Source organism: Pogona vitticeps, chromosome 4, assembly GCF_051106095.1.
Source record: "Pogona vitticeps strain Pit_001003342236 chromosome 4, PviZW2.1, whole genome shotgun sequence".
NCBI classification, from domain to species: Eukaryota; Metazoa; Chordata; class Lepidosauria; order Squamata; family Agamidae; genus Pogona; species Pogona vitticeps.
In genome coordinates, this window is record NC_135786.1 from 240,573,163 (window position 1) to 240,593,652 (window position 20,490).

At 58.7% G+C, this 20,490-nt stretch overlaps 1 protein-coding gene across 1 annotated transcript in view; it reads left to right on the plus strand.

Annotated features, from left to right (window-relative positions):
- The window catches only part of LOC110084799 (microtubule-actin cross-linking factor 1, isoforms 6/7), a 41,694-nt gene that overhangs the window by 653 nt on the left and 20,551 nt on the right, over positions 1 to 20,490 (plus strand). The window contains exons 3-17 of the mRNA XM_078393105.1: positions 587 to 1,085; positions 3,224 to 3,382; positions 4,166 to 4,329; positions 9,177 to 9,336; positions 9,835 to 9,919; positions 10,243 to 10,484; positions 11,072 to 11,191; positions 11,446 to 11,553; positions 11,956 to 12,180; positions 12,311 to 12,514; positions 15,066 to 15,285; positions 15,793 to 16,019; positions 16,644 to 16,766; positions 17,737 to 17,838; positions 18,282 to 18,383. Of these exons, the coding sequence (XP_078249231.1) occupies positions 587 to 1,085; positions 3,224 to 3,382; positions 4,166 to 4,329; positions 9,177 to 9,336; positions 9,835 to 9,919; positions 10,243 to 10,484; positions 11,072 to 11,191; positions 11,446 to 11,553; positions 11,956 to 12,180; positions 12,311 to 12,514; positions 15,066 to 15,285; positions 15,793 to 16,019; positions 16,644 to 16,766; positions 17,737 to 17,838; positions 18,282 to 18,383 (2,740 nt within the window). The remainder of the gene's footprint in view (positions 1 to 586; positions 1,086 to 3,223; positions 3,383 to 4,165; positions 4,330 to 9,176; positions 9,337 to 9,834; positions 9,920 to 10,242; positions 10,485 to 11,071; positions 11,192 to 11,445; positions 11,554 to 11,955; positions 12,181 to 12,310; positions 12,515 to 15,065; positions 15,286 to 15,792; positions 16,020 to 16,643; positions 16,767 to 17,736; positions 17,839 to 18,281; positions 18,384 to 20,490) is intronic.

The window sequence follows — 20,490 nt, forward strand, 5'->3', positions numbered from 1 at the left end:
CGGTACGAGGAGGTGGTGGCGGTTGGCCGGGAGCAGCTGCCGCTCTCGGCCTGCGGTTCTCCACCTCCTTCCCGCCCCGGCGTTCGTTCCCGGGGTTTCCCATTGTGATTGAGGCGCCGCCTGGCCTGCGGAGGCTCTTGGGTGGAGGTCTGTGGTGCCGCTAAGTGGGGCTTCCTTCGTGGGGGGCAGACAGGCCCTCTCCCCCAGGAGCCCAGCTCCGCCAGGGTTTGACTCCCCCCTCTCCCCCAGTTCTCTGCCTTCATGTTCAGGGCCCTGCGGAAGCCAAGCCCGAAGGAATTTGCCAAGGGCTCTCCCTCGTGGGCTTCAGTGGCAGGAACCGTGGCCATGGGGGGGGGCACGGGCTCAGTCTTGGGCTCCAGGGGCGACCCCCTCATGCCAGGAGGCCTTTTCCATGGGGCCTGGCAGGTAACACAGTACCTCCCCCTCCTCTGTTTCAGGCAGCCGCCCCCCGCTGCCCTTTCCTGACCCTGGCCAGACCCTCCCCGGCCGGCCAGCCATGGGCAACGTGGGGAGCAGGCCCAGCTGCCTGGGGGAGAAGAACGGGCGGTCCGAGGACTTCCTGAAGGACTCCTACCTCAGGGACTTGGGCCTGGCGGCCCCCGGATGCTCCTCGCCGGGAAGGAACAACGCCGGAGCCGAGGGGGGGCGCTGGCCCTCCGGAGAAACCCCTGCTCAGCCCCCTGGTGATTGAGAATGGCTGGAACGGAGCCCAGCCCGGCAGCCCCCTCCCCAAGCAGAACAACGTGGACGTCAAAGTGCAGAACGGGGGCCTGGCCTGCAACCCCCTCAAGGCACACCTGGAGGCTGTGGCCGTGGCGGGGGAGGCCGGGCCTTGGAGGAGCCCCCCCAGGTCCTCTGGAGGCAGCTGGTCTTGGAAGACCCCCCTCCCCACCGCCGCCACCACCACCACCACCACCGAGGTGACCGAGGTGACTGAGGTGACTGAGACCATCGTGACTGAGATTGTGGAGGTGACCGAGTACCCGGGTGGGGACAAGAGCCAGCCGCCCGTCATCATCCGAACCGTGAAGGTCCTGACGGAGGGTGCAGGAGCCGTTCCTGAGGTTAATAGGCAGCCACCGGTGGGAGCCGAGCGCCGGGAGCATGCACGCCCCCCGCCTCCTTCCTTCCTTCCTTCCTTCCTTCCTTCCTTCCTTCCTTCCTTCCTTCCTTCCTTCCTTCCTTCCTTCCTTCCTTCCTTCCTTCCTCCCTCCCTCCCTCCCTCCCTCCCTCCCTCCTTCCTTCCTTCCTTCCTTCCTTCCTTCCTTCCTTCCTTCCTTCCTTCCTTCCTTCCTTCCTTCCTTCCTTCCTTCCTTCCTTCCACCCATCCACTCATCATCTGCTTTCCTTCCTTCCTTCCTTCCTTCCTTCCTTCCTTCCTTCCTTCCTTCCTTCCTTCCTTCCTTCCTTCCCTTCCGCCCTGCCCTGGTGTCACACACACACACACACACACACCCCGTGGCCCTGGGCTCTTGTGTCCTGGCTCAGGGCGTGGGCTGCACCCGGTCTTTGGATTTCTGCAGCCACTCCTGCCGCACGAGGCCCTGTCTCGTCCCCAGCCTTCCCTATTTGCAAGAGACTTCGCAAGAAGGGGCCTGCCAGGCTGGCTGCCCTTCTGCCTGGGGGGGGGGGGTTTGAGGCTCTGAAACCAACGCCGGGCATGGCTGTGGGTTGTGATGGGGCTGCACCGCCTGGGGGAGGGGCTGGCGCTCCCGGCAAGGTAGCTCAGGGTCCAGGCTGGGGTTCAGGCTGCCTGTTCCCAAGGGGGAGCCGTCTGGGTGGCAGGGGAGGGGAGAGGCAGCCTTCCTCACAGGGCTGCCAGCGAGCGAGCGAGCGAGCGAGGAGGCTCATGGCAGGCGCCGGGAACCAGCCTCTCGGAGCCATCGGCGTTGGTCTTCCTGGCTTCCTCTGTCACGGGTGGGTCAGACGCGACCGCACCAGCTGTGATGAACTGCGCTGCGCTCGTCCTCTGGGCTCCCCCGTGGTCCTTCCTTGGTCCAGTTCATGAAGGGGCACAGGGGGTGACGCTCCCCACCACCCCCACTCCCACCAGCCACAGCAACTGGCCTGCTTCCCAGGGTCCATCTACATTAGAGAAGACCAGGTCCATGTGGAGGAGGAACAAAGTTCCTTCACTGGCAAAAGGCCTCCCTCCTCCTGCAGGCTTTTCTTGCCTCCTCGTTTTGCAAACTCGTCATTAGGAGGTGAATGTCTGTTAGGTGTGACTCCTCAGGCCCCCCAAAGCTCTTTTGGCCTCTCACTGCAAGCAGGCGCCTCTTGCGCCGTTCAACCCAGGCCAGAGCAAGTAAGCAAGGAAAGCTTGTTGCCTGAGAGGAAGGCCCCGGTGTTGCTCCAAACCTTTCTGTGGGCCTGGGCGTCTGGCTGCAGCAGGCGTGAAGACCCCCTGTGTCGGTAGGCCCTGCCCTGCATTGGGCACATGGACCTCAGCAGGCCTGGCTGCTTCTACTGTCTGAACGGCGCTGTGCACGTGCGCAGGTGGGTGGGTTGAGGTGAATGAGAGTGCGTGTGCACACACCCACAGGGTGGTGCTGGAGCAGTCCCAAAGCCATCCTGGTTGGGGGCTTGCAAAGCTGCCGCCCGGCGCCTGCTGTTCCCCAACAGCTTCGGAGTATCCGAGGCCTCCTACCTGCTCTCTGGAGCAGCGGAGCAGCCTTGAGAAGGACCGAAAGGTGTTTCAGGGGAAAGATGCAGAACGACACACACACACACACACACACACACACACCTGTCCCTCAGTGCACCAGGACAGAGGCCACGAAGAACGTGGAGAATGCCTGTGCCTGGCTGGGCAGTGGATAGATTGTGGCCTCGGGATGGAATGGTCTTCACAGGGGAGGCGTCTGAGATGCGAGTGTGCCCTTGTGAACTTCCTTTGGCAGCCAGCCGATGGGTCCGGCTGCCTCTCGGCTCTCTCCTGCTTAGACCCGTGGGTCTCTGCCTCAGAGCCCTTTGCCGAGAGCAGCCGGTATCTGTCTGGGCCGGGCCGAGGGACGGGAGCCGCCTTCCCTTTGGTGTGAGAAGCGAGGCGTTTGGGTCCAGCGTGGCTGCTGGTGCACACCGTCCGGTCCCTCTCTGTGGCCGGCCCCTTCGCCGTGGGCTGGCAGGACGCTGCCCTCTTGGGATGGGGCTTCTCAGGCCGAATTCTGACTCCGGGGCCCCACCCCACCTTTCCCCCTTCCAGGCTGCCTCCTTCCACGGGCACTCGTGGAGCCATGCGCCAGCCCAAGAGACCCTGGGGAAGTTACTGGCCTGGGTGAAAGACATGGAGGAGCTCATGGCCGGCCAGAAACCTCCTTCCTCTGAGGCCAAGGTGGCGAGAGCTCAACTCCAAGAGCAGAAGGTGAGTTTTGCTCCTGCTGGCGGGAGGCCGGCTTTGGCCCTTGGCCCTTGGGAATAACCCTCCCTCAAGTCAGGCCTGCTGCCCAGTTCCTGTGTGGGCACAGCGGTGAGGGCAGAAATGGGTGGACATGGGCCAAGATGCACCACGCTCTCCCAGAGAACCCTGCCAGGGCCAAAGATGGCAGGGGGGGGGGACATTCCTGATGAGCCTCTAGGCACCTCTGTGCCTTGGCACACCTTGGGGCTCGGGAGGAAGGGCGGCTGGCGTGGGCCAGTGAACCGCCCCTTCTTCCCGGGGCTCTTGAGCACCTCCAGGGCACCGTCCTTAGGAGGAAAACCTTATCTGAAACAAGAAACAGAACAGATTGCTTAGTTCAGTGGTTATAAAAAGAGACAAGAGTCCAATCGTCAGAAGTACCCGAGGAAGGGGACTGCTGTCCACAAAAGCTCAGTGCAGAAGCTGTGGTGTAGGAAGTGCGGGAAGTAATAAAGTACCCCGAGCAACTGGTTGGCACAAGAAAGAAAGAAGGAGGGAGAAAGAAAGAAAGAAAGGAAAGGGAGAGGGAGAGAGAAAGCTAAGCTAAGCTATGGTAGCTCTTTCAAGCCAAAGCTTTAAAGCCAAGCTAAGGCTGAAGAGCGATCCGGGCGCTGCCCTCTCTGGCCGTGGCGCTTCAGCCAGCCTCCAGATCAGTGACCCTCAGAAACACTCCGCATGGCCATGGGGCAGAAGGCTCTGGGTCACGGCCGGGAACCCTCCTGGCACCGCTCACCTGCCGCCCTACAGCTTCTCCGGCGCCTCCTGGACGAGCGGAGACCCCTCGTGGAGCACCTCCTGCAGGGGAGGCAGCAGAACCCCCCGGAGCCTTCCCTGGCCAAGGAGGGGTGGGAGACGAACCTCTCCAGCCTTCAGGAGACGTGGGCGACCCTCATCCAGAGAGCCGAAGGCAGGTGAGTCTGGAGCCCTCGCGTGCCGAGAGGGAAGGGGGCTTGCTCTCCGGCCCCAAAGGGCCCCTTGTGTGACCCCCGCGGGATTCCCTTAGTGCGCCTGGCCTTGGAGGCCCACCTGCCGGCCTGCCCTGTTCTTGTTCTTGTTCTCTGTATTTGCTCCATGGGTAGACTCTCCCTGCCTGCCCGCCCCCCTCGGAAAAGGAGAGCGCCCAGGTCCCTGCCCTGTTGAGCTCAAAACCGAAGCCCCTCTTGCGGGGCAGGCTGCTGCCCTGCCTCTGCTTGGGATCCATGGCTGGGGAGGGGCCAAGGGGGGAAGAGGTGCACGGATGGGGGGGGGGGCTTTAAGGAGGCCTTTGAAGGAAGCAAGAGAAGCAGGAGCACCCTGGAGAGAGACTCTGGCTAGGCTTTACAGAAAAGGAGGACGTGTTTGCATTCGATTGGCGTGTGCTAATTCGTTTTATTATTTTTTAAAATAAATTTATTAAACAAACATCCAACCCAAACAACATAAATCTAACACCACAATAAAATACAATTACATATTACATATTACATATTACATCACATCACTGCCACCCTCACCCTCAGGGCTAGCATTAATAATATTTTAAATTTAGTTCAGTCCATTTTCCCGCCAAAACTTCATTGTTTCTTCCCTCGGCGTATACCCCTTCCCTCTCCGAAATACATATTCCAAGAATGCACTCCGTATTTTCTTAAAATCATTATTTTTATTGGCCTCTTCTTATTTTCATATCACATGTCAGTTTATCATTAATTGCAATCCTCCTTGGTTCTCTATACCATTCCTCTAAATTGAGTTGGTTATCATTTTTCCAGTTTCTTGCAAAAATTAACCTTGCTACCGTAATCATTATTACTATTAAGTCCTTATTTTCTTGCAACAATTGATCCTTCTTAACCAAATTCAATAAAAGCCATTGACGGGGACATTTGAATATTTAATCCAGTTATTTCCCTTGTTTCTTTAAAAATTTGCTTCCATTCTTCCTTTCTTAGTTCACATGACCACCACATATGTATATATGTCCCCTTTTCTTTTTTTTACATCTCCAGCATAGTGATGATACAGTTTTATTTATTATATTCAGTTTTACTGGCGTTAAATACCACCTCCATATTACCTTATAACCGTTTTCTTTTATCCTTACAGACATGTTCTTCATAATTCTTTGGTCCCACATTTTATCCCATTCTTCACCTATTCTTTATCCAGATCATATTGCCACTGTGTTTTTAATCCTTGTGTGTCCTCTTTGGCCTGAATTAATAATTTATATAAGTAGCACACATTTTGAAATATCTAGCTAGGCAACAACCAGTTATTTCAGTGGAAGGGTCTGAATGGTTCTGCCAGAAGGTCGTCTCCTGGGACAGACCTCCCATCTGAGGTTCGTTCAGAATTGAATTCAGCTCCCCACCACCATGTCGTGCCCTTCCTGCCAGTTAACAGGAGTCATGGCAGTGTGCGTGGATTGCCTCTCTTTTGACAAAGGGCCACCCCTGGGGTGGGGTGGGGGGGAGCAGGAGGACCCCTAACACTTTACTGGAAAGGAGGGCAGCTCTTTCAGTGGTGAACTGGCCACCCTGATGGAGGACCAAGGCCACCCTAGAGGTGTGCGGGGAGGGGGGCTCTGTACCCATAGTTGTGGGCCCTTGGGCTCCCTCCTGGCACTGCAGGAGAGGAAAACTTCCAGGCCCTTGTGGGGAGAGGACCGAGCCGCTCTGGCAGGCCCTCCCGGCCGCAGAATCCTCCAAGCAGCCCGGCCGTGTTCCCTCGGGGAGCAGCCCTGCCTCTTTCTTCTGCTGCCTGCCAGCTTGAAATCTGGGGCGAACCAACCAGACTTGAGAGAATCAGAGACCTGGGCATCCTGGCTCAGAGGTGAGTCCGTGACAGCTCAACTCAGTGGGCAAACCTGCTTTTTTTGGGTGTGTGTGTGTGGAATGTGACCTGTTCCCTGGCCTGCCTTTCAATGGGCCAGGAGCCCCTCAGTCTTCTCCGGGTCAAGCCTCCTCTTGTTCACCTGCCTTTGGTCCACCACCTGGAGCAGCTCCCTCAGCTTTAGAGGGAAAGGAGAGAGAGAGAGAGAGAGAGAGTAGATATAATTGGTGGCCTGAAGTCCAGAACTGAACTCCGGAATTCCAAGCAACCGGTTTTTATTTATTTATTTATTTATTTATTTATTTATTTATTTATTTATTTATTTATTTGATTTATATCCCGCCCAACTGGTATATTTATACCACTCTGAGCGGCTAACAACAGAAAATATACAATTATAATAATGTAGAACATAAACATCAATTATTAAACAAAACATACCAAACATCATAAGTGAAAATAGGTAAAGAAGAGAAATTAAATTAAATTAAACTAAATTAAATTAAATGCTGGCAGGAGGGAAGGCCTGGACATAAAGCCATGTTTTTAGTTGGATTTTAAATGTACCCAGCGTAGGGGCAGCGCGAATGTCAGGAGGTAGACTGTTCCAAAGGCGGGGAGCCACCGCCGAGAAGGCCCGATTTCGCATCTTTTCTCTCCGGGCCTCCCTCGGGGTCAGGCTCCTCAGCCTCACCTCCTGGCTCGCGCGGGTGGTGCGGGTAGATCTGGGTGGGAGAAGGCGTTCCGCCAAGTATCGAGGTCCCAGACTGTTTAGGGCCTTATAAGTGAGCATTAAAACTTGGAAGTCTATACGGAAACGGATGGGCAGCCAATGCAGTCTAGCCAGAATAGGGGAAATATGATGGTGTTTTCTCCCTCCGGTAAGAAGTCTGGCTGCTGCGTTCTGCACCATCTGAAGTTTCCGTATCAGCTTCAAAGGTAGCCCCACGTAGAGCGCGTTGCAGTGATCTAATCTTGAGATTACGAGCGCATGTACTAAGGTAGTGAGGCCCCCCGTATCAAGATAGGGCCGCAGCCTGGCAATCCGCCAAAGGTGGAAAAAGGCGGAACGGACAACCGACGCCACCTGGGTTTCCATGGTAAGCGTCGGGTCCAGATGTATGCCCAAGCTGCGAACCCCACTGGCCGGTACCAGGGTCGTCCCCCCAAATGAAAGAGAGTAGACCAAGTCACCAACCCTGGGAGCCCCCACCCTCAGGACTTCCGTCTTGTCCGGGTTCAGCTTCAAACCATTCTCCTGCATCCATTCCAGTACAGTCCCCAGGCAGCGCTGGAGGGACAGGACGGCATCACCTGCGGTAGGTGAAAAAGAGATGTAGAGCTGAGTGTCATCAGCATACTGGTGACACGACGCTCCACATCCCCTGATGATCCCCGCTAGCGGTCTCATATAGATATTAAACAGTATTGGGGAGATAATCGACCCCTGTGGGACCCCACAATTGAGATTCCACGGGGCTGAGATGCTCTCCCCAAGCTGGACTCTCTGGGGACGATCCTCCAAGAAGGAGCGGAGCCAGGCCAGCGCAAGGCCACTGATTCCCAACTCAGAGAGCCTCCCCAGGAGGATACCGTGGTCGACGGTATCAAAGGCCGCAGAAATATCGAGGAGGACTAACAGGGACGTTTTGCCCCTGTCAGCCTCCCTCAGCAGGTCATCACACAGGGCGACCAATGCCGTCTCTGTACAGTGGCGCGGCCTGAAGCCCGACTGGAACGGATCCAGGGCATCTGTTTCATCCAGAAGTGCCTGAAGCTGGTCAGCCACCACCCTCTCCACCACTTTGCTCAAGAAAGAAATATTGGCGACGGGCCTATAATTGCCAATCTCGTCCGCCGCCAAACTAGATTTCTTTCGTATGGGCCTAATGAGTGTCTCCTTGAGGGCAGGGGGAAACCTGCCCTCAAGGAGAGACCCATTTATTATTGCTGTGGCCCACTCAGTTGTTTTCGGCCTGGCTGCTTTGATTAGCCAGGCCGGGCAAGGGTCCAAGGAGGAGGTGGTGGCCCGACAGCGATCAAGCACCCTGGCCACAGAGTCAGGCGTTACTGGCTGAAAAGAATTAAAAGTAACCGGGCAAGATCTGTTAACAGGACGAGAGCGAATGCCCTGGGTGAGACAGCTGTGGGTCAGTGGAAGGAGGAGCGTGGCCTGTGTGCCACGAGGGTCTTGTGGGGAAGAGAGAAGAGCTTTCTGGGAAACTGCAGGGTCCCCATTCGTGAAGGGAGGCCTGTGGGGTGCGGGACGCTGGTGTGACCCACACGTGCACTTATTGTGCCAAGAGACCTGCACCGGTTGGTCGATGGTCCCGCTCTCCGTCCGAGATGCCACGCGAAGACGTCTGTGGACCTGTTAAGCTGCTTATCCAAAGCGGCTTCCCCTCCTCTGATCTCTTCCTTCCTATCCTCACATCGGAAGCCTTGGACTTTGCCAGCAGCTGCTGCTTCTCTCTCCCGGGGGGGGGGGGGGAACGCCCCGGCTTCCTCCCGTGGCCCTTCCCTGTGGGCACTCCTCGCCCGCAGCCACGTCTGCTCTCCTCCTCTTGCTGCCTCGCCCCTCGTGTCCTGGTCGAGACCCTGAAGAGCCCCCCCCCTTGCGCCCGAGAGAGGCTCCCTTCACTCCTTGTGGCTTGGCTCTCCTTTTGCTCCAGCTCTCGTTTCTGGCCTCTCCTGCCCCTCTTGTACATCAGCACCCTTTCCGTCCTGCCATCAGAGGCCATCCCACTCCGATCCGTTGTGCTTTAGAAGTGTGTGGATGTGGGGGGCGGAGGGCGGGTCTCCTCCGGAGAGGGATGGGGAGCCCCTCCCTCCCTTCCTCCCCACTCTTTCCACGTGTTGCATGATCTGGGGGCATGGACTCCTCTCTCCCATCAGCGGCCCACCTGACCCTCATTCACCCTTGACCTGTTTCCTCTTCCGAAAGGCACCGCTCCTTGGAGAAGATCCTTCCCACGGCCTGCACCTTCCAGGAATCGGTGGACGCTTTCCAGGACTGGCTGGGCTCCACCGAGAGGAAACTGGCCCAGCTCTGGCGAGCCAACGGGAATCTGAACCCCACCCAGGAGGCCCATCAGCAAATCCAGGTGCAGCGTTGGGCAGCTGGGGAGGGGGGAACGGGCCCTTTACGCTGCACTTGGGGGGGTGGCATAGGGGTGCTTTGTGTCAGGGTTGAGGGGGACCCATCCGATACCCCCGGGGAGCCCTTGCTCCTCGCCTGACGTGGAAATGGTGCAGCAAAGGGTCAGGAGAGTGGCCGGCTGTGTACCGTGCAGCCCCTCTGGGGGGAGGGAATGCCAGGACAGACCCCCCCCCTCTCACCATGGGAAGACACCACCCCACTGGCCAAGCCCATGGCCGAGGCAGCGCCCCCTGAATGGCCATCATCTTCTGCGGGGCTGGGAGATGGACCCCTCGGGGGGGGCCGGGGCCAAGGGTCCAGACAGGCAAGGCTTCTGCAAAATGGCTTGGCTCAAGGGGAGTAGGAGCTCCGCGCTTTGGCCGGGGGGGGGCATGCTATAGTGGGGAGAGAGAGAGAGAGAGAGACTGCTCTTTAACACTTAAAATGGCTGCCTTCCATCTAGGGTCTGTGTGAGGAAATCCGCGCCAAGACGGCTGAACTGGAAGGCGCCCTGGGACACGGACAGCGGCTGATGGAGATGGTGGCAGGCAAGTGGCCGAGGCCCAGCCGAGGAGGCTCAGGGCAGTCGCCGCCAGCCAGTGGGGAAGGCCAGCTGGGGAACCGGTGGAGAGGGCCTGCTGCGGTGCCGGGGCGGGAGGACGCCCCCTGTGCCCCCGAGGCCTTCCTCTCTCGCCGGTCCTTCTCGGCTGCAGCTTCCCTCGGGCGCACCTGGGCATGGGATGGGGGTAGCCTAGGGTCGGCTTCCGGGCGATGGGTCGGTTCCGAAGGCAGGTCGGGCCGGGGGCCCTGCCGCCCACCTCCCCCCATCCCGTGGGGCTGAGCCGACGCTGACCTCTGGTCCCGCCCGTAGAGGAAGAGGCCCACCTGGCCCAGGAGAAGATGGACTCCGTCCGGATGCGGTTCCTGATCGTGGGCCAGAGCAGTGCCGACATCCTGCAGCGCTTGGAGCAGGCCAGGGAGGCCTCCGCCCGCCTGGACGCCACCCAGGAGGACTTGGCCCTCTGGCTGGCCCGCCTGGAGAAGGAGCTGTTCCCGGAGGGCAGCTGGCCAGAAGGTGGCCTCGGCCCCGTCACGGCTGCAGATGTGGAGAAGGTGCTGTGCCAGCCGGGAGGGGATCCTCTCTCCCTCTTCCCAGCCGCAGCCAGAGGCGGGTCCTGGGCGGAGCAGAGTCACGGGGTGGGGGCTGGGGAGGCTTTCGGAGGGCTGTAGGGCCAGGGGGAGGGCACTGACCCCGTCCCCGGGGAGGGGAAGGTCAGGGAACGGGCACCCCGCTTCTCCCCTGGACTTTGTGGCCAGTGGGCCGTCTCCTGCTGGGAAGTGCGAGAACAGGAGTCAGTGGAAGCCCAGAGCCACGGGGATCATGGCCCCCAGGGGCAGGTCATCCTCTGACACCCCCCCCCCAGGAATGGCCAAGTCCTGCACAGTCCCCACCACACCCCACCGTCTCTGGAAGGGGGCTGTTGCAGCCGCGCCACACAGTTCAGTAGAGAAAGCGAACCCTGTAAACGCCGGGAGAGCCTCGTGTCCCTGCACAAGCACCCAGCATGCCAAGCAGCAGGTCGGCTGCATCCCTCTTGGAATCGCTAGGCACCCTTAGCACAAAAGTAGAATGGAGCCCCCCCACCGACCAAGCTGAAAGCCTTTCTGGGGCCCCCATGGCCTCTCTCCCTCTGTCGCAGCTTGAGCAGGCTCTGCGGTCTGAAATGGACCAGACCTCCCGCTTCAGCTCCCGGCTCGACCAGCTGGGCGCCCTGTGCCTGGACGCCCAGGCCCTCCCTTTGCAGCTGGCGGACCAAAAGGTGAGTGCCCTGGGGGGGGGCTTCAGGAGACACCCTAAGGGAGGGAGGGAGGGGTTCCTTGGCTGGGCGTCCCCACCGGGCAGCATGCCACCGGTGCCTCTGGTTCTGAGCTGCTGCCGGAGGGAGGTGGGCCGTGGCCTCCTAGTCACCAAGCCAGCAGGCCTACGTGGCAGGGCCACACAGCGGATCGTGTCTCGATGGCAGCCCCCTCTTCCTGTTTCTGATCCTTTCCTTCCCCCCGCCCTCATCCCCAGCGTCTCTCTGCCGAGATCCTGCACCACCATAGCATTGCCGAGCGGCTTGTGCCCGTCACGGACCGGCTGCTCAGCCGCTGCCCCTCAGACTTGCAGAAGCAGCTCCAGGTGAGGCGAGCTGGCCGAGCATGTGCGCATGCGCATGAGTGGGATCCTGTGTGCCTGGGTGGGACCTGGGTGGGACCTGGCAGCCTGGACCTCCAGGAGACACTGCTATGCCGTGGGGTCGCCAGGGTGGTCCCTCACGCCTCCCTGCCCCTCTGACGCCCCCCCCACTTCTTCTTCTGCGGACACATGGCAGGGTCTGGTTGCCCTCAGGTCACAAGAGGCCCCCCCCTCCACAAGGACCCACCCCTGCAAGTGTGCACACATGTCACAGGAATGCAACAGGCTTCCTTACGATGGGGAGACCCGTTGCCTTCCGAGTGGGGGAGGAGGAGGAGGCGGAGAGGGGCGCTGCCCCCAGTGTGTGCCTGAGCACCCTGAATTATTCTCCCCTGTTCCCCCCAGCCGTTGGCCCAGCGGTTGCGGGAGGAGATGGAGCAGCTTGTGCACCGAAGCTCAGCCCGTGGCGCGCAGGTGGAGCGTGCCCAGCTGCTGCTGGCTCAGTACGCTGAAGCCCAGGAGGCGCTCCAGCCGTGGCTAGAGGAGACGCCGAGTGCCGTGGCCCTGCTGCTGTTCTCCTCCGAGGACGTGAGCTGTGAGACCTTCCGCGAGCACCAGGAGAGGCTGCAGGTGAGAGCCCCTGCAGCGCAGAGGAGGAGGAGGAGGAGGAGGAGGAGGAAGGCCTGGGGGCCCCCCCCAGGGTTGGGTGCGGGAAGGCTCCTGCGTCCCACACCCACAAGGACTCTCCCCATCTCTGCAGCTTCTCCGGGAGGCGGCGGCTGAGCGCAAGCCCCTCTTGGCCAAGCTCCAGCGCGTCTCTGCTCAGCTGGGGGAGCTCAGCCCCCAGGAGGCAGCCCCCTTCCAGCAGGGCTGGCGGCTGGCGGAGGAGCGGTTCCGCGGCATCCGAGAGCGTATCCAGCAGGCAGCGGCTGTGATGGAGGAGGCCATCCCCCGGTACAGCCAGGTGAGCCCTAGCCGGGCAGCCGGCAGAGGGGAGGGCGGGTCCGGGGGGGGGGGTTACGCAGGGGGGAGCTGGGAGATCGGGGCTCAAGGCTGCCTCTGTTGTCAGAGGGGTTGTGCGTTTGTGTGTGTGTGTGCCTGCAGTGGGTTCCGGAGGAAAGAGGCTCCCCCGGCCCTTCAGGCCCCTCTGCTGAGACCCCCCCCCCCGAGCCTCCTCCGTTGGGGGATCAGTGGACCGCTTAGCACCCAATCTGACCCACTGAAAGGACTGCGAGATGTCTCTACTGGGGTTTTTGGTAAACAAAAAAAATGCTTAGGGGAGATCCGGGATTTGCTCCTTCCTTGCCTTAGCCGGGCACAAGGCAGAAAAGACACCGCAGGTGTAGCCGATCGTCTTCGGCTCCCTTCTCTCCCTCGGATCCACAGACTACTGTTGAGTTCCAGAGCCAGTCTCAAGAGTTAAGCAGGTCAGAAATAGATTCCAATAAAATCCGACAAGAGAGAGAGTTCAAAAGAATTGCCGTTCGTATTGCATTCAGTTAAGGACAGACAAACCTTGTCTCTTGCAAGCAAAGACGAGAGTCCGCCCCGAAGAACGGTAGCAGGGGGTTTTATACCTTCTGTATTCTGGAATCAGGGTTTGGGACACAGCATACGTGACCAGGAAATAGTTAACAAAGAATTCTATCGGATGTACATACAAGGGGGGGGGGGCGCGGTTCTGAGACTTGGAATGGAGTTTGTCTGGTAATAGATCCGGTTTTTCAGAAAGGGGAATGGATTCTAGGCAAAGGATTTGGGATCTGGGGGTCTGGCACTATTCTAGGGGATGATCCCTGGCTGTATTGTTTCACCTGGGCGCAGCTGTTGGGGGACATCGTGGGAAAAGGTCTGCTCCCAATGGGCCTGTGGCTACTTGCATTGCTTCACCCAGGCATGGTAGTGAATGAACAATTCAGGAAGCTCATTAGCATTGAGGAGTTGGTCCACCTTACCTGTCCCAACTCCGGGAGGCGGTGGAAGACAGGAGGGCCTGGCGTGCTCTGGTCTGTGGGGTCATGAAGAGTCCGACACGACTAAACAACAACACCTGTCCAGGTGCTCAGAGTGTTGGAGTGTCCAAGGGGGAGGAATCAATCTAAATTTGAGTAAATACTGCGGTGACTGCCAGAACTGGTTCTTGTTGAGATGCAAATCAAAGCAGCAATCATGGTGCTCCCATTGTCTTGCTGGGGGTTATGTTAATTAAGGTCCACGGTCTCTGCAACCCTGAAGAGTTTTTGGAGGGAGGGGTGGAGAAACTGAATTCCATGGTGGATGGTGCCTTTGACCTTTCTCATTATATTTATTAGAAATATGTTTGCATCAGTGGCCCCATTACTATTCCTTTCATAGTAAAATAGTTACTCTAGATGCATCTTCAAGGGAAAGAAGTGCAGTTTACTCACATTCACCACAACAGTTACAATCAGAGGGACAAGTAGAGTTTCTGGCATGCTTTAGGCTTACTTCTTGAATGGTGGTCAGGGAAGAAGGAGGGGGGCAATAGCAGGCAGGCCAAGGGACCAGATGCAAATAGGAAGAAGGAGCTGGCCTGGCAGCACAGGCAGGAAAATGTTCAGCACCCAACCACCCACAAACTAGTGGCAAGTTGTAAAAGACTAGTTGTCAAAAAAAGTAGCCATTTTACGTAGTCTGTGGAAACATAGCCAACCCCCCCCCCCAAAAGGAAAGAAACAAGGAACAAAGGTGTGGGGGGCAACTTAAAGACTACCAGCTAGATTTTAATGTGAGCTTTCATGGATCCAGTCCACTTCCTGGGACTTTAGAGTGGCACTCTGTCACTGCCATGGTTATGCATGGCCTCATTCACACCGTGACGGGTTTTTGAGTTGGAACCGACTTCTAGCAACCCTAAATGGACTTTCAAAGGTAAGTGAGGGATTTAAGGGGTGGTTTTACCCGTCCTTCTCCCACCCACGCCTGACTTTCCGTGGCTGAGTGGGGATTTGAACCCAGGCCTTCTGAGTCCTACTCATTCACTCTGTCCACTACCCCACACTGGGTGTCGCCAGTCACATGGTCTGACTCTTTTAATGTCTGGAAAAGTGGGTGCCATCCAGGAAAGCTCACATTAAAATATAACAATTAACCTTTAAGGTATCACAACATTTTTGTCTCTTGTATTTTCCCCCCTTTTTGTTTGTGCTGTGTTTTTGTTTGACACGAAAATAGGCCAGGCTCCCTCCCACCGACCCCCAGTGTTTAGGCAGGCAAGGGTCTGTCCAAGTGAGGTTCCCTGGGGCAGGGAAGAGGAGAGGGCAGCCGGCAGCCGATGGGGAAATTTGCCCAGCCAGGAAGACTGCCAGCTGCCAGCTGATCTCCAGCCCCCCCCCCCCGCTCCCCCGGGCTGTGAGCTGGTGCCACGGCCTCCAGGCCTCCCTTTGGGCGCTGCCCCTCCCCGCAGCCTTGCACCCATCTCTTTTTTATCGCCCTGGGCGAACCACAGGGACCTGGGAGGTCCTCACCTTCCTCGCCCTTTCTGTGTGTTACAGCTCTCCGAGCGCATGGAGCTGATGGAGGAGTGCCTGGAGAGGCTGCGGGGCCGCATGGAGCGCCCCCTGGCTGTGCGAGGAGATGCGGCCTGGCTCCGGGAGCAGGTCCGGGAGAACAGCCTCCGGCTGGGGGAGCTGGAGAGGCTGGGCACAGCCCTCGAGACCCTCCGTGGACAGGGGGCTGAGCTGCTGGCTGCCCTGCAGACCGGCACCCACCAAGGTACGTTCAGCGCTCCCCGTCATCCCTCCCGTGCATCCCTCACCTGAGCAGGGGCTCCACCTCACCTGCTGGGCTGCCTAGCACTTGCTCTGACTCCTCCCTCCCTCCCTCCCTCCCTCCCTCCCTCCCTCCTTCCTTCCTTCCTTCCTTCCTTCCTTCCTTCCTTCCTTCCTTCCTTCCTTCCTTCCTTCCTTCCTTCCTTCCTTCCTTCCTTCCTTCCTTCCTTCCTTCCTTCCTTCCACTCATCATCTGCTCCTTCCTCCCTTCCTTGTGTCCTGCTGCTGGCCCCAGATTCCAAGGGTGCTGGGCTGATGCTCAGAGGTCTGACGGGGGCCCTCAGGCTGTACTCCTGGGCTGCCCTCCATTCTGGGTGGCCTGAAGGAGGTGGGCCCTGCTCCTCGATGCGCTGGGTCAACCAGGGCTGGGGGGGCCTAGCAGGAGGGTTTCTGTGGGTCCCGTCCAGAGACCAAGGCTCACAGGGCTCAGCACTCCGTCTCTTGGGGACAGGGATCCAGAACCGCGTGGCGCAGCTGCTCGGCCAGTGGGAAGCCCTGTGGCATGAGGGCGAGACGCGGGAGACCTGGCTGCACGGCCTCCTGACCCTGGCCGACCGCTTCTGGCAGGGACTCTCGGACCTAGCGGCCACTCTTGGCGACACCCAGGAGCTGGTGCTGGACTTGGAGGAGGGCCCCTCGGAGCCGGAGGCGATTCGGGCCCGGCTTGCGGTCATGCAGGTACTGGGGCCTGTCTCTTGTGAGCAAAAGGGGGCTGTATTTTCCTGCCACCTTGGAGGAATCGTGACCCCTGGGAGGGTCTCTGGCTGGACCAGAGCGGAACCCCTTTCCCCTCCGGCCCCATCTGGCACAAGATGTCTGGTGCCATCGGCTCGCTTTCCCCGAAGGTCTTGCTGTCGCCCGGAGCCTTCCACCAGGCTACCCTGAGCAGGAGCCCCTCTGACCCCCATCCCACCCCCCAGGATTTCAGAGTTTCAGAGCGGGGCGCTCCCTCCCTCCCTCCCTCCGTGTGGAGAAGGCTCTCCTCCTTTTCTCACAAATCACCCACCTGCCCTGCTGGATCCACGAGCAAGAGGAAGTTCCTCTCGGCTCTCTTTTCACCACTGCAGACCTCACTCTGTGCCCTTTCCCCTCATACGGTGCGACCCCTTGCCCCCCCCCAGGACAAACCTCCCTTCCTCCCGCCAACCCATTCCCTGTGGCTCTGGCTCTCTGTCCTGGCCGAGGGGAGCCTGAGCTGGCCTCTGTCGGTGCGCAGCCGGCTGGCCATAGCCTCGCTCCACTTGGGGAGGCCCCCTGCCCTTTGGACCCCCACTCCCCTTGATGCCCTTCCCCCCCCTCCAGGCCTTGCGGGGAGAGATTGACTCTTTGCAGAGCGACCTGGACTCGCTGGGCAGCCTCGGCGTGGAGCTGATGTCCTCCTGCGGCCACCCAGACAAACCGGACGTCACCAAGAGCCTGGACGAGGTGAGCCAGGGGGCAGGAGGAGCCCCCCCCAGGGGGAGGCCACCCTCGGGAGTGGGGCGGGGGTGGGTCAGGAGAGGAGCCTCCGGCCGCGAGAGTCCTCTCAGGGGTGAAGCTTTGCCAAGGAGTGGCCGATCAGACCCAGGCATCTGCTCGGTGGTCCCTTGGGGGGGGGGTCTTTGTGCAGCAGCCGCCAGGGGCTGGACCCTCGGGGTCTGGCTGGGCTTCTCTCCTCCCTCCCCCCCCCCCAGAAGGGCTGCAGGAAGCGTCCTGGGTGGAGCGGGGGGTGGGTGGGGGAACAGACGCTGCCTTTCTCAGGCGGAGTTGCCAGCAGCAAAAGTGAAGCAGGTCCCAGGGCATCCTTTCCGACCCAGCCATGCGGGGGGGGGGCAGCATTTCAGGAAGGGCACAATGCTGGGGATAGCAGACGTCTTGTTGCGTGGTCCAAAACCTGCACTGTGCTTTATGAGAGCAACCCACATGGGAAGGGGGCAAGTGGCAGGAAGCCGCCGGGGACCTCCTTTGAAACCCGACCCATCCCAAGCAGGCCGAGGGGCCTTTCCGGTGCAGGTGACCCTGAGTCGGGACTCTGCTGGCCCCTCCTGGACGTCGCCTCTTCAAGCGGGAGGCAGGCCACGCGTGGGAGGCGTCAGCCCCTCCCACCCGCTTCTTGCCACATCAGGCCTGGAATTGACCTTTGTGGTCTCCAAAGCTTGCCTGGAGCCCTGCGCCGTTTTGGTTGGCCTGGCAAAAGGGGTGTCGCCACAACGTGGGCGTGGAAATTGGTCTTGTGGCCAATGTGGCAGCCCCTTGCTTTTTACGTGGCCTGGCACGGGCGGCCCAGGTGGAGGTGGCCCTGGAGGAGGGGGCCTCTTGCGGCTGGACTTCCACCAGGCAGCAGCTGATCCACCCCTCCCTTCCCCCTCCTTGGTGTCGTCTCCTGCCCCATCTCCCCCCTTCTCCCCCCCCACAGCTTTACTCGTGCTGGCACAGGCTGAGCAAGGTGTGGACGGAGCGGCAGGCCCACCTGGAGCAGCACCTGCAGGCCTCGCAGGCGTACCAAGAGGCCATGGAGGTGAGGGGGGGTCCCTGCTATCCAGGCTGCACGTCCTCCGGCTCCCACCACAGCAGCCCCAGGCGGGGTGGGCTGGGCAGGTGGGGCCGGCCGGGGAGCCACAGCGCCCCCTGCGCTTGCACCTTGGGCCCCGCCAGGCCAAAGGGGGGGAAGAGGGAGCGACCCGCGGCGAGGGGCTGGCAAGCCGGAGCTCTCCTCCTCGTCCTTGGGGCAGCATCGGCTCCCTCGCCCGGGCCGTTCCCTTGATGGAGAGGAGGACCTGTGCTGTCCTGCGGTCGGCCTCGGCTCACAGACTGTGGGTGGTTTAGTGCCCAGCGAGGCCTGCCCGCTCTCTTGCTCTCTCTGAAATAACACACACATGGAACTGCACACCCGCCCGCCCGCCTGCCAAGCCTTGTCCCTGCTCAGGACCAACCCTCCTCTGCCCCCCCCCCACTTTTTAGGGGCACCTGGGCTGGCTGGAGAAGGCCGAGCTGAGGATGGCAGAAGAGTTCCTGGTGAGGGGAGACGTGGAGTCCGTGAAGCAGCAGCTCCTGGAGCTGAAGGTGAGATGAACCCCCAAGATGTGGCAGGCAAGGGGGGGAGCCTGGGGCACCCAGAAGGAGAGGGGAGGGGCCCCTTCACTTCACTCACACCCCCTGGGAGAGAGGAACAGCCGTGGGGCCTTGCTCCCTGTGCTCCAGAAGGTGGAAAGGTACGTCCACCCCCTGGCGAGCTGGCTGGTTGGCTGGCAGACTGCGCTGGGGTTGAGCGAGGAAGCGTGACGTGGCACTGCCGGGACAGGTGGGGTGCCGGAGCCCTCTGGACTCCAGAGTAACCTCTCCGGGAGAAGCTGCCCGTTCCCCAGGCAGAGCACACGGCTGGCAGCCCTGTGTGTGTGTTTAGTCGTTTAGTCGTGTCCGACTCTTCGTGACCCCATGGACCAGAGCACGCCAGGCCCTCCTGTCTTCCACTGCCTCCCGGAGTTGTGTCAGGTTCATGTTGGTTGCTTCGCAGACACTGTCCAGCCATCTCATCCTCGGTCGTCCCCTTCTCCTCTTGCCATCACACCTTCCTAACATCAAGGTTTTTTCCAAGGACTCTTTTCTTCTCATGAGATGGCCAAAGTACTGGAGCCTCAGCTTCAGGATCTGTCCTTCAAGTGAGCATTCAGGGTTGATTTCCTTTAGAACTGATAGGTTTGTTCTCCTTGCAGTCCAGGGGATTCTCAAGAGCCTCCTCCAGCACCACAATTCAAAGGCATCAATTCTTCGGCGGTCTGCTTTCTTTATGGTCCAGCTCTCACTTCCATACATCACGACAGGAAAAACCATAGCTTTGACTATTCGGACTTTTGTTGGCAAGGTGATGTCTCTGCTTTTCAAGATGCTGTCAAGATTTGTCATCGCTTTCCTCCCAAGAAGAAGGCGCCTTTTAATTTCAGGGCTGCTGTCTCCATCTGCAGTGATCATGGAGCCCAGGAAGATAAAATTTGACACTGCCTCCATATCTTCCCCATCTATTTCCCAGGAGGTGATGGGACCAGTGGCCATGATCTTAGTTTTTTTGATGTTGAGTTTCAGACCGTTTTTTGCACTCTCCTCTTTCACTCTCATTACAAGGTTCTTTAATTCCTCCTCACTTTCTGCCATCAGAGTGGTATCATCTGCATATCGGAGGTTGTTGATATTTCTTCCGGCAATCTTAATTCCGGCTTGGGTTTCTTCCAGTCCAGCCTTCCGCATGATGTATTCTGCATATAAGTTAAATAAGCTGGGGGACAATATACAGCCTTGCCGTACTCCTTTCCCAATTTTGAACCACTCAGTTGTTCCATGACCAGTTCTAACTGTTGCTTCCTGTCCCACATATAGGTTTCTCAGGAGACAGATAAAGTGGTCAGGCACTCCCATTTCTTTAAGAACTTGCCATAGTTTGCTGTGGTCCACACAGTCAAAGGCTTTCGCATAGTCAATGAAGCAGAAGTAGATATTTTTCTGGAACTCTCTGGCTTTCTCCATAATCCAGCGCAAGTTAGCAATTTGGTCTCGAGTTCCTCTGCCCCTTCGGAATCCAGCTTGTACTTCTGGGAGTTCTCGGTCCACATACTGCTGAAGCCTACCTTGTAGGATTTTGAGCATAACCTTGCTGGCGTGCGAAATGAGTGCAATTGTACGGTAGTTGGAGCATTCTTTGGCACTGCCTTTCTTTGGGATTGGGATGTAGACTGATCTTTTCCAATCCTCTGGCCACTGTTGAGTTTTCCAAACTTGCTGGCATATTGAATGTAGCACCTTAACAGCATCATCTTTCAAGATTTTAAATAGTTCAACTGGAATGCCATCACCTCCACTGGCCTTGTTGTTAGCCAGGCTTTCTAAGGCCCACTTGACTTCGCTCTCCAGGATGTCTGGCTCAAGGTCAGCAACTACATTGTCTGGGTTGTCCGGGATATCCAAATCTTTCTGATATAATTCCTCTGTGTATTCTTGCCACCTCGTCTTGACGTCTTCTGCTTCTGTTAGGTCCTTCCCATTTTTGTCTTTTATCATGTTCATCTTTGCGCAAAATGTTCCTCTAAAATGTCCAATTTTCCTGAACAGATCTCTGGTCTTTCCTTTTCTGTTATCTTCCTCTATTTCTTTGCATTGTTCATTTAAGAAGGCCCTCTTG